Source organism: Seriola dumerili, unplaced genomic scaffold (assembly GCF_002260705.1).
Source record: "Seriola dumerili isolate Sdu_G_001 unplaced genomic scaffold, Sdu_1.0 BDQW01000128.1, whole genome shotgun sequence".
Classification (NCBI taxonomy): Eukaryota; Metazoa; Chordata; class Actinopteri; order Carangiformes; family Carangidae; genus Seriola; species Seriola dumerili.
This window is the reverse complement of record NW_019174383.1, coordinates 632,007-649,311: the sequence shown is the minus strand read 5'-3', so window position 1 is coordinate 649,311 and position 17,305 is coordinate 632,007. Positions and strand designations below refer to the sequence as shown.

The 17,305-nt window shown below is 43.0% G+C and overlaps 1 protein-coding gene across 5 annotated transcripts in view; it reads right to left on the bottom strand.

Moving 5' to 3' along the window:
- The window catches only part of LOC111224285 (DNA repair protein XRCC4-like), a 28,787-nt gene extending 12,993 nt beyond the window's left edge, over positions 1 to 15,794 (bottom strand). For 2 of the 5 annotated variants that reach the window (XM_022748711.1, XM_022748717.1), the window contains exons 1-7: positions 15,663 to 15,741; positions 11,416 to 11,559; positions 10,270 to 10,454; positions 6,257 to 6,423; positions 5,052 to 5,183; positions 4,420 to 4,565; positions 274 to 415 (exon numbers count right to left, since the gene is read on the bottom strand). In XM_022748711.1, the coding sequence (XP_022604432.1) occupies positions 274 to 415; positions 4,420 to 4,565; positions 5,052 to 5,183; positions 6,257 to 6,423; positions 10,270 to 10,454; positions 11,416 to 11,557 (914 nt within the window). In that variant the 5' untranslated portion in view covers positions 11,558 to 11,559; positions 15,663 to 15,741. Of the gene's footprint in view, positions 1 to 273; positions 416 to 4,419; positions 4,566 to 5,051; positions 5,184 to 6,256; positions 6,424 to 10,269; positions 10,455 to 11,415; positions 11,560 to 15,662 lie in introns of all 5 variants that reach the window. The other 3 variants (XM_022748713.1, XM_022748718.1, XM_022748712.1) reach the window with 2 other exon arrangements.
- Between the last annotated feature and the right edge of the window lie 1,511 nt (positions 15,795 to 17,305).

Here is a 17,305-nt window from a genome sequence, read left to right as displayed (position 1 = left end):
GGGGGGGGTGAAGGCAAACGAGAGGCAGCTCCAGGTGACGCCATCGTCTCCACGTCTTCTACAGTAAAACAGGGAGGCGAGTTTTAACGTGAAACAATAAAGTGCATTAAAATAGACTGTGTGTTTGTTGGGATGTCCCGCCCTGGCTGCATGGATTTAAGAATTAGTGTATGAAGAGTTTACGAGGCCAGTAAACCGGAGACATGAAGCGACAGCGTGAGGCAGGAGACGTGATGGAGGAGGAAGGACGGCCACACAAACACCGACTCGTACCTGCGTCCCTTTGAGGTCTGCGGGGTCGGCCTTTTCACCGCGGGCTCCGGGGCCGCGAGGTGACGAACGCGGCGTTTGCGGCAGGGGGCCACGTCCGTGATGTCCCTCAGGCTGTCGTCCAACGGGCTGGGAGTGGAGGAGTCTGCAGAGGACAGGAGACAGTCAACAAAGAGACAGGCCGTCTAAATGGATTTTAATTACACTTTTATCTTCACAGAGTTCGTCTTTATCACGTTTATATCCGTCTCTGCTGCACGGACACAGACGGGAAAGAAAGACGAATAAATAATCTGCAAATTCAAATGGAAGGAATCTGATATCTCCATTAAAACTCACTTAACAAATCAAGACAATAATGTTAATCGTGTCCATTAATGAGCTGCTTTTAGCCGTGTTCATGTTCATGTTCCCCTCTGGATGAACTGTAATAACCTCACTGATCCTCTGACTTTCCCTCTAACTCCCTCATCACTTCCTCTGTTTGACATCAGCAGGTTAGTGATGTCATCAATCGTTTGGTGACTGTCACCCACTCATCCTTAAGTGTAGTGGATTATTATTATATAATATATATATACAATATATAAACTATCATATATCCCTTAACAAATAAAACCAGGAAGTGTAAATGTTACGGCTGAAAACAAGTTTTCGGGAGTTTTAATGGTTTTTCTTCAACGTTAGCTGAAGCACATTGACAGAGATCTTCAGACATGACGCAGCTCCTTTATGGAGGAGTTTTATCTATGTAGTTTAGTTTCAGAAAAACTGACTGAGGGAACAACAGAGAATTTACTCTGACATGAACTAATCTGCCTGTGAGTTTTGAAGGTCAGTGTATGGACTGGGTGAGCTGCAGAGGTAATTGCCCTTCTTGGGGTAAATAAAGTCGTCTGAGTCTGAATCTGAGCAAATAAATATGAAAAAAAAAAAATCACTTTTTCCAAATTTTTCTTTACAAGACTGAAGAGTCTGCAGCCGAGCTCCAGCTCTGTGAGGCCGGACCTCAGCTAAATGCTAATGTTAGCATCCCCGGCTCCTCCAGTCTGCATGACCTCAGGCAAGATACTGAACCCCTGATGGCTGTTTGAGTGTGTGTGTGTGTGTGTGTGTGTGTGTGTGTGTGTGAGTGTGTGTGTGTGTGAGAGAGAGTGTGAGTGTGTGAGAGAGAGTGAGTGTGTGTGTGTGTGTGTGTGTGGGGCTTGTATTGTAAAGCGCTCTGAGTGGCAGATAAAACTAGAAAAATGAAGTTACCATAGTTTTAACTGGGAGGGGCTGAAGGTCGGTTTATTATTGACGACAGATTGTTGTGTCGACTCTCACCAGCAGAATCTGAACTCACCACACAAAACAAACCAACCACAACTTTACTCCTGCCTCCTCCCCTCCCCTCCCCTCCCCNATGCGAGCCACACGGCTGTTGCTCAGCAGCATCCCACGTCTTTATGTGCGTCATTTAAGCAGCTTTCATCGGCTGCACCTCCCCTCCCCTCCCCTCCCTTCCCCTCCCTCCGCCTGTCTGTTGACAATAACTGGAAACCTGCAACCGTCTGAGTCGTTGTCCTAGCAACAGAAACAACATCAGACGAAACGTGGGAACCTACGTCGCCCAACAAACCTCGACGTATCAACGTGTCTGTGGATGAGAAAGTGGAAAAATGAGGGAGGGCAACAAAGAAAAAAAAGAACTGCCCCTCCCTGACAGGTGACTTATGTCCCGGCCTCGAGGGGTCGTCTGAGGGCTGATGAAGCTGCTTGCAGACCCTCTACTCTGCATTACATAACTCCTCAGTGATGTCATGCTTCATTTCTGGGCAGCGACGGTGCAAACACACTCGGCTGCCATGACGACAGCTCCCGAAAATATCATATTCACACTCATACTTTACAAAAAGCATTTTGCTTTTTTTGACGACTACAGTGTTTTGACATGAAACTGTGAAACACGTCTGAGGTCTGCACGCGGCCCGATGAGTGACGCCCCTGCAGGTGTTTCCCATCAGCCATCCTGTCAGGACACCTGCAGCTGGAACTCTGAGCCCCGTGTGATTTAATGTTTTCTTACCTGCTCAAATGACTGAATTAACGTCTTTCTGTCGATGATCCATTAGAGCTGCTGCCTGAACACTCACTCTGTAACTGTCACGTTGATTTATACAAATCGCTAATGAGGAGAAAAGGTCGCGACCTCCGAACGTTTCTCCTGTAACCGAGCTTCCTGGAAAAGTTTCCCTCTTAACGAAACTTGACAGTGACAGAAGTTGTGAGGCAGTTTGGCAGACTTTCTGAGGTTTGAGATGAGCAGGGGGATTTTTAACCGAAGAGGAGGACTGATCGCCGAAGGTCTGGAAAAATCAAAACACTTTGAGAACATCTTTTTAAAGCCGCTCTGGAAAAGAGAGCGAGCGACAAGAGGCTCAGTCACAAAGTGACGTGAGACGACAGAGCGCAGAAGTCTCGCCACACTTTTAGCCCACATCCACTCAACCATGTTTTCATTTAAAAAACGATCTCTGTCCAGACTGTCACACCTGAAAACTCACACATACCTGAGCAAGCACCTACACTGAGCATGTGCGAGCCGGTGTAAACAGGAAGTAGATTGTCTCCTCTGAAGGAGGAACAGCAGAGACAGTTGTAGCGTTAAAACAGAGAATGTAAGTGAACAACAGCTGCAAAGACAAGAAGGTCAGTAACTCTGTCATTCATCATCATGTTGTATTAACCACTGGTAGTCCATGCTGATGAGAGCCAATCAGGAGAGACCATGGGTGTGACCTCATTGTTTACAAAAGTCTCAGTTTCTGTCCATCCAGATACAACACAACCCCAGAGTTTTCAAAATAAAACACAACCCCAGAGTTTTCAAAATAAAACACAACCACAGAGTTTTCAAAATAAAACACAACCACAGAGTTTTCAAAATAAAACACAACCCCAGGGTTTTCAAACTAAAATGGGACCAGCAGCGCCGTGTGGACAGGAAGAGGAAACGTAGCAAAAGAGACGAGTTTTAAAACAAAAACGTAGCAGTGTGGACGGAGCCTTAGTCTAGTTTATGTTCCACAACATGTCGTATTTGTGCAGTGAAGTCCAGTTTTAAGCGACTCCTGTAGCCTCAACATTAAAGTCATTTTACATGCTCTCTGCAGTTCGTAACAGATGATTTCCCAGCGGCCGTGTGGAAATCAAACCACTGCGGCTCAAACTGCAGACAGACCAACATCTCTTTAACCAGCTACTTGTCGTTCAGGTGATTAATCAGCTGTTGTGAACCTCTAACTTCACACCAAACGACCAGACAACAGTCTTCGCTGATGCTGCTCCAACATTATGGAAACAGTTGCCATTAGAAATCAGCTGTTCGGCCTCCGTCTTTATTTTTAAAACTCGGCTAAAGACACGTTTTTATCCACTGGCCTTTTAGTCCATTGTCATGTTCATAATTTTTTATTTGCTCCTTGTTATTTCCTTGTTTTTGTCAGTACGTTTAAATGTTTCTGTCTCTAGTATATTTACTATATTTTATTTGTGTTTTTCTTATTTTATTCATGTGTTTTACTTGCTTTTCTTTATTTTATTGTCCTTTGTTCAGCTCAAGCTGTTTAAAAACACTGTAGAAATAAAGTCGACCCGCTGAACCGTCGTTAACAAAACTTCAGCTGAGCTTTTCCAGCTGTGACAAGTCAAATATCTGACTGTGGAAAAGGTCACTGACCTCGACACACAGCAGCAACAGTTGGAGGAATATGTCAGAATTCACAGGGATCAGTGATGGAGATGAACACTGAATCTAATGTGATTAAAAAGCTGCGATTTCTGGAATAAAAGCTGAATTTCTCATCGAATAAAAGCTGAATTTCTCATGGAATAAAAATGATTTTGTTATTTTAACTTTTGCTGCTGCATCCTGCATTTGCGAGGAGATATTTTCAGCTGCTGCTGTTCGCCTGGCTGTTAGCAGCTTATACTTGTACACATAAATCCACATGAAATATTCCTGTTTGTTGGAACCACCTTCAGCACCAGGTTTAAACAGGAAGGAAAAGAATCATGTTGTGTGTCTGTGTGTTGGTTTGAGAGGTTACTGGAGGTCAGACGAGGTAAAGCTGGAGGTGTAGGAAGCTTCACTGACAGATATCTTACCCTGGGACTGTGCAGCGGGAGCTGGAGTCGACTGCTCCTCCTCTGGCTCCTCATCAGTGCTCCCTCCATATTCATCCTCCCCCTCCTCCTGACCTTCTGTTTGGCCTGATTTCACTGACTCCTTGTTTTTCTGTCCCTCAGAGCTCCTGCAGCCGAGGCCAGAGGATGAACATGATTCATTCTACAACATGAAACTGTTCAGAAATGATCATACAACACTGAGTTATCTCTCATATGACTTTCAGCACGGAGGAGATGAATCAGAGGGTTGCAGCGATAAAGGAAACGGACGTTAAAGAAAGTCAGTTGAGCAACTACTTCTCTCAGATTTATGACTCTAAAGAAAATGTGTGTGGTTGGTGCTGAAGCATCTTCAGCAGCTTCAGAGTCTTTACTTGAGATGTTGGATGAAAGTCACAGATGCAGCTGAAAAAACACATGCAGTAGCAGGATCCATTTGCCTTTTTGAAGACATCTGAGCAGCTACTTCTTCAGACTGGACGCGACAGTGACTCGCTATTGGAAAAGAGCTGAAAATTTCTGAGACACATTTTCTAATATAAAAGATCAATTTGAAGCAGAAACACTATGAAACTACGACCGACTGTAACGTCCTGTTACCATGACGATACCTGGTTTCCTGCAGGTGTGTGACAGTCTCCTGCAGACTGCGGATCTTGGCTTTCTTCTCATTCAGGACGAGGATGAACCGAGAGTAGAGCTCCGCCTCCAGCGCCTCTTTACCACCGGTGTACCGCTTCAGTCTTTAACACACACACACACACACACACACACACACACACACGTATATAAGTATATATATCTATTCAAGTATTTCCCTCCCAGTTAAAGGGTAAAAGAGTCATGCTACTTTTTAAGGGATTCTTGCCCCTGAAAACACCTTAAACTGAGCAGCTAATCCATAGAAAACACTTAATTAAAAACATATTGTAACATTTTGTAATATAAATTTATTTATCTATTAATTTTTCTCCAATCTGAGCCAAACTCCTGAATTTTCACCTTACTAAAAAATATTATTTAGTCAATTTGGTGTAAAGGTGTTTTACCCTTTAAAAACACATTGATCCATTAAAAAAAAACCACCTTAACATGTTATAGTCCATTTATTTATCCACTACTGAACCTATCAATACCTGAATACTCAATAAGAATCCGTTAAATTAACAATAATCTGCAAATATTTCAGACCCTTAAACCAAAATCCCAACTTTAAAACACCTTAAATTAATAATAAAAGGATTTCTAATCAATGTGTGCATTAAGGGGAAAGTAATGCAGCCTGATTAGTTAATAAATGACTTAAAGACACATAGAGACTGAACTGAAGCGGACTCTGTGGATTGCGGGGGCCTCCGACTCATATTAACACCCCTGTGACATCAGTTCATAGCTCAAAGTGACGAATGCCCCCCCCCACACAGTGTTACATGAGTTGGGTAATCACTCAGAGGAACCTGTGATGGATTTGAGGAACTAGATCTTGTGGTTTGAACCTTTCAGTTGTGCAGGTCTCCATGTAAACGTCACTGACTCTGAGTTTATCGCCTCCTCTCATCATGTATTAAAGTAAACCTGCGTCGTCAGGTTCCGTTACTGGATTTATATCATTAAACAACAGAGGAAAACAGTCTGGTTTCCACCGCAGCTGGTCTGAAGAGAATCTGCAGCTGTTTCATGTCATGAATATGTTTTAATTATTTGTAAAGATTTCCGATATATTCCCCCAAACTTTCAGGAAATCCCCGGACGTTTCCTGGATTCATCCCTGCCTGGTTTTGCTTTTTGTTCTGAGCAGCTTGTTGTGTGTTTTTACTCGGCAGTGATGCGTTGCTGTTCTCGTCTCAGTCTCTGGTTCTCCTCCTCCAGGTTCTGGTTCTGGTGCTCCAGTGTGTTCCCCCTCTGCAGACTGTGGACCAGTAACTCCCTGACGGCCTCCGCCGGCTCGGGGATGGCCTGCAGCGACACGGAGCCCAACCTGAACTGGGAAAGAACGAAGAGAAGGAAAACTGTAATCACTCCATGTCTTAATCAGACATTATTTACAGTGTGTGGAGCTTTTTGTTTGTCTGCCCACAGACTTTCACCACATGGAAGAAGAGTGTCAGTGTTCAAGGAAAATAAACTCATTGATAAAGCCAATAATAAAAGATAATATCAATGGATTTTATCCTGCATGTTGTGATTCTTTGTGTAACTTTTATAAGTTTTCCAGGCTGTGGCAATGCTAAGCTATCTATGCTAAGCTAATACGATGACTAATATAAATACATCACTTTAGAAAAAAACACATGGAGGAGCATGACCTTCAGCAGCCTTTTTTTAAGACATTAAAAAAAATCTAAAATCACCAAAACGATTTCCCCAAAAGCATTAAAGGAGCTACCTGTAAGTTTTGCTATTGCTACGTAGCCACGTTAGCATTAACAGCTGTTTACTGTAAATGGCTCTTGGTAAGACTGGATGAAGCTACTTCTTCAGACTGGATGCGACAGTGACTCGCTATCGGAAAGTGATGAGACAGTCCGACCGCCGGTTAGCATGCTAACTTTAGCACAAAAAAAGAAAAAAAAGAAGTGATAGAAACAGAAGAAAAACAAAAGAGGTTGACAACAGCTGCTAATGCTAAAGTGGCTACGTACGTAGCAATAGCAAAACTTACAGATAGCTCATATAAAGTAAATAGAAAAATACAATTATTAAATAAGATCTGACATTCTGCAAGGTTTCAAATGAGCAGTGGCTTTTTTTCTAGATTTTATTCTGAAAACAGCTGGAAATGAGGCACATGAGGCTCATAAAATCAAAATCAATGCTAAACAGATTTGTAAAAACGCCTCAGAGTCGAGAGGAAGTGCAGAGTCACGTGACAGTTCTCTGTGATTCATCCCCACGAGTGACTCCTGTCATGTCACACACTCATCTGATCCATAGTCAATGTGAAAAAACATTGATTAGCTCATACTGAGTTAATGTAATCTACGTTTTTCAGCCTGGACACATGAGGACAATGAGGATCTAAATAAATAAATATAATCAATAAAAGATGTGTGTGTTTTCTACTGAGGGAAGATGATGTGACAGACACTAACTGTCCATCCTCATCCTCTCTCTCTCTCTCTCTCTCTCTGTAATATCTGCCAGCTCTGACTTCACCACCTCTTAGAAATGTTCAATAAATAAGCTCAGACTGCACAGCCAGATAAAACACTGCTCCACATGGAAACACGTCTTCAAGCCGCTCTGGCAGACTCACCTCCTCGTTTTCACTCCGTCACTATTAAACTCTCAACGGTGACACTGTTACCTGAAGTAAGAGCGTCAGTCGTCACCTGATGGCTCTCCTCATCATTAGAGACCTGAGGTGTAAAAGCTTCAGGTCGGAGCCTGATGTTGCTGGCTGAGGCCGAGACACCGGCCCGTTGGCTGAGGCGCTGTTGATGTGGGCAGAGGTTCCTCATGTTGTCATAGAGACGCTACCGTTCAAAAGCTGACTCACTGATTCACATTAATTAACTGCTGGATACTTTCATATGGGGAGAAACCTCTCAGGGCGACTCCACCTATTCTAAATTTACTGCAGAGTAAATACAAAGCTGGAGGATGTTAAAGTCATTAATACATCCGCACGTCTACAGTGAGAGAAAGAGCTAAGATTAGCCAAGATTCAGAGAACAGGAGGACACGGTAACATCAGTCCCGCCAGTATTTTGTGGGTTTTTTTGGGATTAATAAAATAAAATATCTGATTTCTAAGCAGTTTTTCTCTTCTTCTTTCTTTTCTTAGATGTTTTTTAGATGTTATTAGATGTTATTAAATGTTTCTTAGATGTTATTAGATGTTTTTAGATGTTTTTTAGATGTTTTTTAGATGTTTTTAGATGTTATTAAATGTTTTTAGTTTTTTTTTGCAATTAAAGAGAAAATAAAAATTGCAAAAATTGTCGCCATCTTTTTTTGTATAATTCATTACAAATGGAAGGGAACTTGTTCCAGTGAGAATAAGTGAGAATATGATTTCTGCCTCTGAAACACTTCCATCAGGAGTGAGTGATGACTGAAAGGATGTTTTCTGTCTTTTCATCTTCACTAATTAACCGTTTGATTCACTGAGCAGCTCAGAGGCTACCGGCCGCTACCGGCATCTTTTAAGGTGGAATGTTTTCTTGTGTGTTACTTGATGTGTGATTGACGTTTGGAAATCAATCAATACACTTGACTGTGTATGACTCTGACCATTAGTTTTTATCAGCTCTCTCCATGACAGACTCTTTAGTGACAATCGGATCTTCGAGCTCTTAAAACGCAGATAAATCTCGACGTGATCATGTGACTGTAGATATTTTATAAGTTCATTTTGTGACTGTGACCTTCTGATTCTGATCACACAACATCAGTGACACAGAACCACACTGATACCAAACGCCTCAGTCATCAGACACACAGAGAATGTGCTGACAAACCTCAGCACCACAGACACACACACGCCCGGTATGCTAACCACCTGAGGTAACACCTGTACCTGTGTGGGGGTCTCTGGTGTTTTGCCACGTTGGACAGGAGCTGCGATTAGAGGGAAGCACCAGGCGTTAGACTGCACCCTCTCATCATGACTCATAACTCTATGACGGATGAATTACTGGGTTTTCATGTTGAGCAAGAGAAACTCTGACGACACGTCCACCACACACACACACACACACACACACACACACACACACACACACACACACAGTTTCTAACTCTCGTTTTTTAAAAATTGATTCATTTCCCTTTTACTTCTCTGATTTCCACTGTACCACAGTTACCACGGCGACAAAGGATGTGTGTCCACACCACGAATGAGTGTGTTCGCAGGACTGATCTCTGAAAACAGATTATTCATTCATTCACCAAACACCATCATCACGTTTGTTGTTGTTTGATACGGTCTCCTAGCAACATCCATCCTCCCAAATCGACAGCATAAATCCTTTTATTGACTCAAATATAAAATCATTTTCATCATCAATTAAATGGATTATTTTCTCTTTGGTTTGTTAAAAGTGAAAAATCTCCGTCACAAACTCAGGAGATTTTTTAAAATGTCTTGTTTTGTTTAAAAAATAAAAAATATTCTGTTGACTATCACACAAAATTATAAAAACAACTAATTATTTACATGTAAGAAGCTGGATAAAGAGATTTTTTTTTCATTTTCTCTTCATTGACTAATTACCAACTCATGGTGACACGCCTCCACCAACTAGTGCAGTTGCAATAAATAAAGCATGTGACCTTTGACCTTTGACCATCAAAATCTAGTCAGTTATTCTTTGAGTCCAAGTGAATGAATTGATCTGTGACCTGCTGAAATGTGAACATGAAAATCACATGAGAGCAAACACAACGAGCTGCTGCACGAGTCTTTTACTGACGGTGTTCAGATGTAAAGCAGGATCAGGTTAGAAAACGCATCCCTGCTCTCTCACACACATACACACACACACACACACACACACTCAGGTTTCTATAAAAACACGTCACATTCACTCACTTCATCACGTCGTTGCTTCATCAGGAAATGAAAACAAGCATCGTTGAACTCCTCATAACAGAGGAGCGCCGTTATCTGCAGTGAACGCAGCTCTGACGTCATGTGACCCATCACCGCCAGCTCCGAGCGTGGCTCTAACCTCAACAATCCACGCTTCACTTCGCCGAGACACTTAAATAAACGCACTCACACGAACAAGCTCCAGCTGTGATCCGTGCATCACACCGACACACACACGCAAGACTGATGCCTTCAGTGTCACCGTGTCAGAGGTGTGTTAGTGCGGCGCTCACCGAGATGTCCTTCTGCACCTTCTCATACGCCAGTGTGAGGGCGGGGCCTGGTGGAGACGGCGTCAGGGTGAAGCTGTAGGTGACGGAGCCCCCCGTCCCGGTCAGCGCCTGCTGGAGGTCCTGGATGTACCGCTCCCTCTGCATCTCCAGCTCCTCCGCCTCCGTACGCACGGCCGCCTCGCTCACTGCACACAGGAAACTACAATTACCTCCTCGTGGTCGTATCCCTCCGCCACTCAGACGAGCTCCAGGTCACAGTCAGAGAAGATATGAACCTGTGGAATTCTGTCATCATTTCTGTGTGAAGCTAAAAAGTGTTTTGTGAGGTCACACTGACCTTTGACCTTTGACCACTAAGCTCTAATCAGTTCATCATTGAGTCCAAGTGAATGTTTTTACCAAACTTGAAGAAGTTCCTTCAAGGTCTTACTGAGATATCACTGTCACCAGGCCAGAACCGGATTTCATGAGGTCACCGTGACCTTGACCTTTGACCTTTAGCCACCAAAATCTAATCAGTTCATTCTTGAGTCCAGGAGAATATTTTTACCAAATTGGAAGAAACTCCCTCAGGGCGTTACTGAGATATTGTGTTAACAAGGCCACAATCATGTTTTGTGAGGTCACACTGCCTTTGACCTTTGACCTTTGACCACCAAAATCCAATCACCTGAGACACCTCAGACGTATAACAACGTCAGTAACATCAGTGTTTATATTTCATCTATTGCTGTCACATCGTCCTCTGGTTCTCGTGTTTGTTCGATTTAGAACCTCCATGTTTTGCTGCTGCTGCTTCTTCAGGACGGTGACAATAAAGTTATTCAAAGCAGCAATGACCTTTGACCTGATCTAGAACACGGATGTTTGCAGAAGGAACACGTTGCTGAAGAACCTGCAGGATCTGATCTGAAGTCGTGATGGACTGCGGTTCTCCAGGAAGGTTCCAGCACCGCGGTGGATCTCAGCGGCTTCAGGCTGGTGCAGGTGAAACTAATAAATCTGCCAGCGAGCGTACCTGTGCGAGCAGCTGACAAGGTCAACGACCTCACTGCAGGTGAAGTGAGGAAGGTGTGTGTGGTCAGACAGGTGAGCATAAACCTGTCAGGTCGCAGGCATGTAAAAACACCAGGTGACCGTCTTTACCTTCTCCTCTCCACGCATCCTGTCCGTCAGTCAGCAGCAACTGGAAGCCAGAGCCTAAGCCCCGCCCCCTCCAGTCTACCCGCAGGAAGTAGGCGGAGTCAGGCTGAGAGGAGACGTGGATTTCACACACTGACGTGCGCATCCCTGCAGACGACAAACACCAGACACACAAAGTTAGAGGTTGATTTTTATTCACGATGCAAATCTGATTTTAAATGATTATAAATTGAACATATTCGTGTTTTAACGATTAATTAAGAAATTAATTGGCAGATTAATCTATAATTTAAATAATTATATGCAGCCATAAACATGAATTGAAACATCATCTCTCATTGGTTGTTCTCACTGGACACATTCTCAGTATTCATTCAACAAATCAGTCTCATCTCGTCTCCGCCTCGTTTAGTAGCTGTTCCTGAGCTTTCATCCACAGCACATGATCATCCTCAGGACTGCTGTTTCCAAGCTGAAGAATCGACTCTGAGTCCTCGTCTGCAACTTCTCAACAACTGGGCAAATTTCAACAGCTGATGATGAAGATCATGTGAAACGATTGAAAGCCCCAGAACAACTACTAAATTGACTTTTGTCTCCACAAAATTTAATTGAACTTTTTTAAATCTGAACCACTGCCAGAAAAATGTTTTCACACAGCGCTGTGTTTTTGGTTTCGATTTTCTATAACAGGAAAAGTAAGTAAGGAATAAAGGGCCTTTTCATTGTACTGGCAGTCTACTGGTAGCAGAAACCAAACACTGCAAATCTGTCGTAAACCTCAGTCAGGCCTTTAAACCAGATTTATTACTCCAAGGACTTAAACTGTCTCACTGAGAATCCTCAAAACGAAACTTCAACACGTTCTCCTGCAGGAGACTCGGTTCAGGTCCGATCTGCCAGATAAAGACGGAGGGACAGAAACCTTCACCGTCCTGCATCTGACAGCCCGCAATAAGTCATGGAAACAGGGAGAGGAGGTTCGACCGCATCAACAAACTGCACCGGGAACGATCCCAAGTTTCATTTCCAGTCAGATCGACGTCTCGTTCTGTCGGATTCTGAGCTCGTCGCTGCTCAGGACGGAGGTGTGTGTCAGACCTGCTGCAGACCTGTCAGGACTCACACAGCTGTTCTTACATCATTTTCCTGGCATCTGTTGCCGCCTGCTGCTGTTCACGTGCCAGCCAACACTTCACACCCCCCCCCTCCTCATCACCGCAGCTTCAGCCATCCAGCAGAATAACTGCACTTCCTCAACGTTGCGCTGGTTTTACAGCAGCTACTTCAACATACTGCGAGTGTCTGTGAGCAGCAGTGGATGCAGGAGGCCCAGCTTCTGTTTTATGGGGAGAATAAAAGACGTATTGAAGGTCTGCAGGGAGAACGGTTCTGTTACACATCAGAGACTTGGACACGAGGAACTGAACCAGTGGAAACACACACACTGACGTGAGCTGCTTCAGAGCTGCTGACGGTGAAGATATTAAAGATATTAAACTATTAAAGAAAGACAGACAGTTGTTGTTTCTCATGTTCATGCAATTAACTCCCTGAACAGTCCCGTTAGCATGCCTGGCTAACTAGCTGCTCAGGTAACGACTATGCTAGCTACAGAGACGCACAGTCAGGAGAGGCAACACAGGCAAATGTTTGGGGCCCAAAATGGGAAAAGGGGGTCCCTGATGGCCCCTCCTATTGGCACATTTTGCAATGACAACTATAAACCCCCTTAAACCTCCTGTTGCTGCCCCAAACCCCCCTAAAGTGGGGATGATGTTGCCCCCCCCCCCAAGGGTCCGGGACAACCAAAAACAATGCAGTGAATTAGCCTGATCTCCCGTCCTGTTTGTTCATGTTGAACGTGAAAGCTAATTCCAAACTAATCTTGCTTTTCCCTCGAAGCTTTCAACCACATCGCTTGGTCTTCATCAGCAGACGAAGCTGTTCTTTATTTCATGATATCGTAACGTGAGGGTTCGATATCTGCCGGTTTGGATCCGCTCCACGACAAAAACACTTCCTGTCTCTAAGTCACATGACGCCAACCTAACCAATCAGATGCGAGGAGGTAAATAAGAGGAAAACTACAAAGATGGATTCAGGAGGTCACTCTTACTGTTTTTAAAGATGCACATGTAAATATTCAAACTTGTAAATATGTAAATAATTAACTGTATAAACACTGTACATAAACAGTATGAATGAACATCTAAAGCTTGATCTATTTAATGTTTATTAAATGAACCTGGGCAGAAAAATCTAATTAAGTCTCAACCACCAAACGTTTCCAGAAACAGACTCCAGATCAGACGTTCGCTCTCCGTTCCCCTCAGTGAAATATGCACAGACCTCTTGTTATGTCATTGTTAAACACGGGTTTTCCTCAGTGCCGTTCGCTGGTGTAATGACCAAAGTGAGCAGGACTGTTGTAAATGATTAGTCCAGCTTCATGCAACCGTGTCATCACAGCTGTGTAAGCACTGTAATGCGCTAATACACAACCTCTCATTAGGCCTTAAGTACAGGCCGAGCAGAGAGGAGCAGAGAAACTCACACCTCAGTTAGCTGGATGCTAATGACTGACCACAGCGGCATGCTTCCTCACACAGCCGACACATGTTTCTGCAGCGCGACAACAGCAGCTTCATCTTTAACAACATCCTCTTCACACCTGCTTCACAGATACATACACACACACACACACACACACACACACACACACACGAGCCTCTCATCTAGATAAAACAAGATGCTGGAGGAATTCAAAGTCACCGTTTCAGACTTTTAGAAACGTGGAGGAAGTTTATATCAAACACTTTTTCAAGTGAGATGAGAGCGTCGGTTCCTCCACCTCTCTCTCATGAAACCTGGAGGCCGATACTTTTTATATTCCACCACCGCTGCAGGTTAATTAATAACTAGAGTCACTTCCTTGTGGTCGTATCCCTCCGCCACTCAGACAAGTTCCAGGTCTCATCCCTGTTGATCCAGAGTCAGAGAAAATATTAAATATGAACCATTTGTGTGAAATTTTGTCATAATTGCTGCGTGAAGTCTTAAGTAGTGGCTAAAAAGTTTTTTGTGAGGTCACCGTGACTTTGACCTTTGACCACCAACATCTAATCAGTTTGTCCTTGAGTCCTGGTGAATGTTTTGTGCCGTATTTGAAGACGTTCCGTCAAGGCGTTACTGAGACATCGTGTCCACGAGAATGAGACGGACGTACGGACAACCCGAAAACAAAATGTCGCCGGCGCCAAGGAATAATAAAATGATTTTTAACTGGAGCCTGAAGTGAATCTGTCTTCTGTCCGTCCACAAATAGATGAAGTGACTAACAAGCTTTGAAAATGTGAATCAGATTTCATGATCTCAGATTTTCTGTCCTCGGCTCAGAGAAGAATCTCCAGCTGATTGTGGAAACTGTGTTTGAATGAATCCAAACGACTCAACTTCCAGATGTTTAATGAGGTTTGGTGCGACTTTCTTTCCACACAGGAGCGATCAGCTGAGCCTGAGACGACAGCAGGGAGGGAAAATATCCCTCCTCTGGTCCAGTAACACACACACACAGACACACACACACAGACACAGACACACACACACACACACACACACACACATACACACACACACACACACACACACACACACACACACACACACAGACCTCAGGGAATAACACATAACACCTTTTATATTGAACATCTTACAGTATAAAGAGCTGTGGACACAACCTTTAGCACAGACTGAACCATATCATATCATGATTCCAGTTGAATCGACGTTTTTGTATTTTATTTTCACTGACAAAAAAAGAGATTATTGCGATTTTGATTAAATTTTGATTAATTGTGCAGCTCTAATATTTATGAATTAATATTATTAATTAATAGACAAAGTAGTAAAACACACTATAAATAATGTACCTTCTTCTTCAGTGGGCCGATATGTCATGTGACCCAGTGTAGCTCAAAGACGGCTCAGCTCTTTATATTGTACTTAATAAACTTTATTTATGGTCTAATTATTAATATCATTTTGCATAATTGTTACTCTGGTCAAATATGACACCACTGTTTATATTCTTCTGTCCACACGGTGCAACTGAATGAAGACGCCGGTCCCTCATGACCGACCTGTTTGTAAACACACAGACTGACGCTACAGCACGTGATCTGACGCACACACTCCCCGATCCGGACCGATCCGGACCCCAGAACCAGCCCGTTAAGTTTCGGTCTTACCCGGAGATTCAGTCGGTGCCACGGTTCGTCCCGCTGAAGAGAAGAAGCTCACCTGTTTATCTTTAACGGCTCACAGCTGTACCGGGAACGGCGCGTCTTACGTCATCAACAGGCGACGCAGCCACACGGCTGATCCCTTTATGTTGTGGATGTGCTTCACACGCAGCCACCAAGATATATAAGTTTGTCTCCGAATGGAAAACAAAATTAATTAATTAATTAATTAATTAAATGCAGTTCGGGAATAATAATTTTAATGTCGTTTTTTATCTATTTAAACGAGATATTATATGAAAAATATGTGAAATATGTTCAAATTAAAAAGCCCTATATGTATATGAGTATCTATGCACTTTAACACCTGACTGGTCTCTTGTTTATCCCGTTATTTGTAATTTCATTTTATATTTTGTCTTACATTACGTTTATTGTTAAGTTTATTATTTTTCTTTAGTTTTTTTTTTCTGACCAATGATGTTGTTGTTTCTGTTTCCGCTTGCTCAGCTGTTTCTATTGTGATCTGCACTTATCTTGAATGTGACTTTTTGATTTTATTATGAAGATTGTCAATAAAAATAAATAGATAAATAAATGTTTTACATGCAGCCAATATCAATATCAGTATCAATACATTTCATTGGTAAACGCAGCGCTGTCACGTCGGGGAGAGATGATGTCATGATGTAATAGAATTTATTTTATTTATCACCGAATTCTTTGCCAAAAAGGATTTAATTATTTCCTGTTAATGACTTAAACAAGTTTAGACAGTTTCAGTGTTCATGAACTACAGGCGTGTTCACTGCAGCAGCAGAAAACATACATGAATAACTTTTACAACCACCAAGTTTGAGAGAGGTAAAACATTTTAAGACAATTCTGATCAGGTGAACTGTCCTTTATATTCCAGATGTTACTTCCTGTTATAGACAAAGCTGGACACACTGAGGACAACAGAGGAACGAGACAGAGGAGCTGCAGCATCTGATGACAGGAAGCAAGTTAAAGTTAATAGTAATAATCTTCCCTCCGTGTTGTTTTGGTTTCCCTGAGCACCACATGTGGAGAGGGAAATGAGGGGATTACTGAGAGAGCATGATCCGACTTCTGCAAACAGACTCTCTGTCCAACAATCATTGCCTTAAGAGGCTGATTTCTACAATGTGTGTGTGTGTGAGTGATTAAAGTCCAGAGAATAACCTGAGCAGCTCCTACAGGTGTTTAACCAATAATGATCCATTAATGGACTGGTGGTTCGGGCATTAAAGATCCCGCAGAGTTTCCAGGACGCCTCCGACTGCCCGACCTGCGTCCTCCGCTCCTCTGCTGGGACTCTGTGAGACTTGGCTGCGTTTCCTGCCCTGAAGACGTGGAGACCAGTGGAACGACTGGTTTCTTCAGCTCACCAGCTCAAACAACAGAAAGACTCAGTCATGAACTCGTTCTTTCTTGTTGTGTTTGCTCGTGTTGTATTTGACCCCAGCTCTAATTCTTTCCTGTTTATCTGTTTCATTTCTCATCAAGTCCTTTTTAATATCTTTCTGTCTCACAGGATGTCCATCAGAGACTCTGTCCCACTTTGCTGATACAAGGCTCAGATAACTAAACCATTCTTCATGCAGTAATCTACTCCTTTATTATCA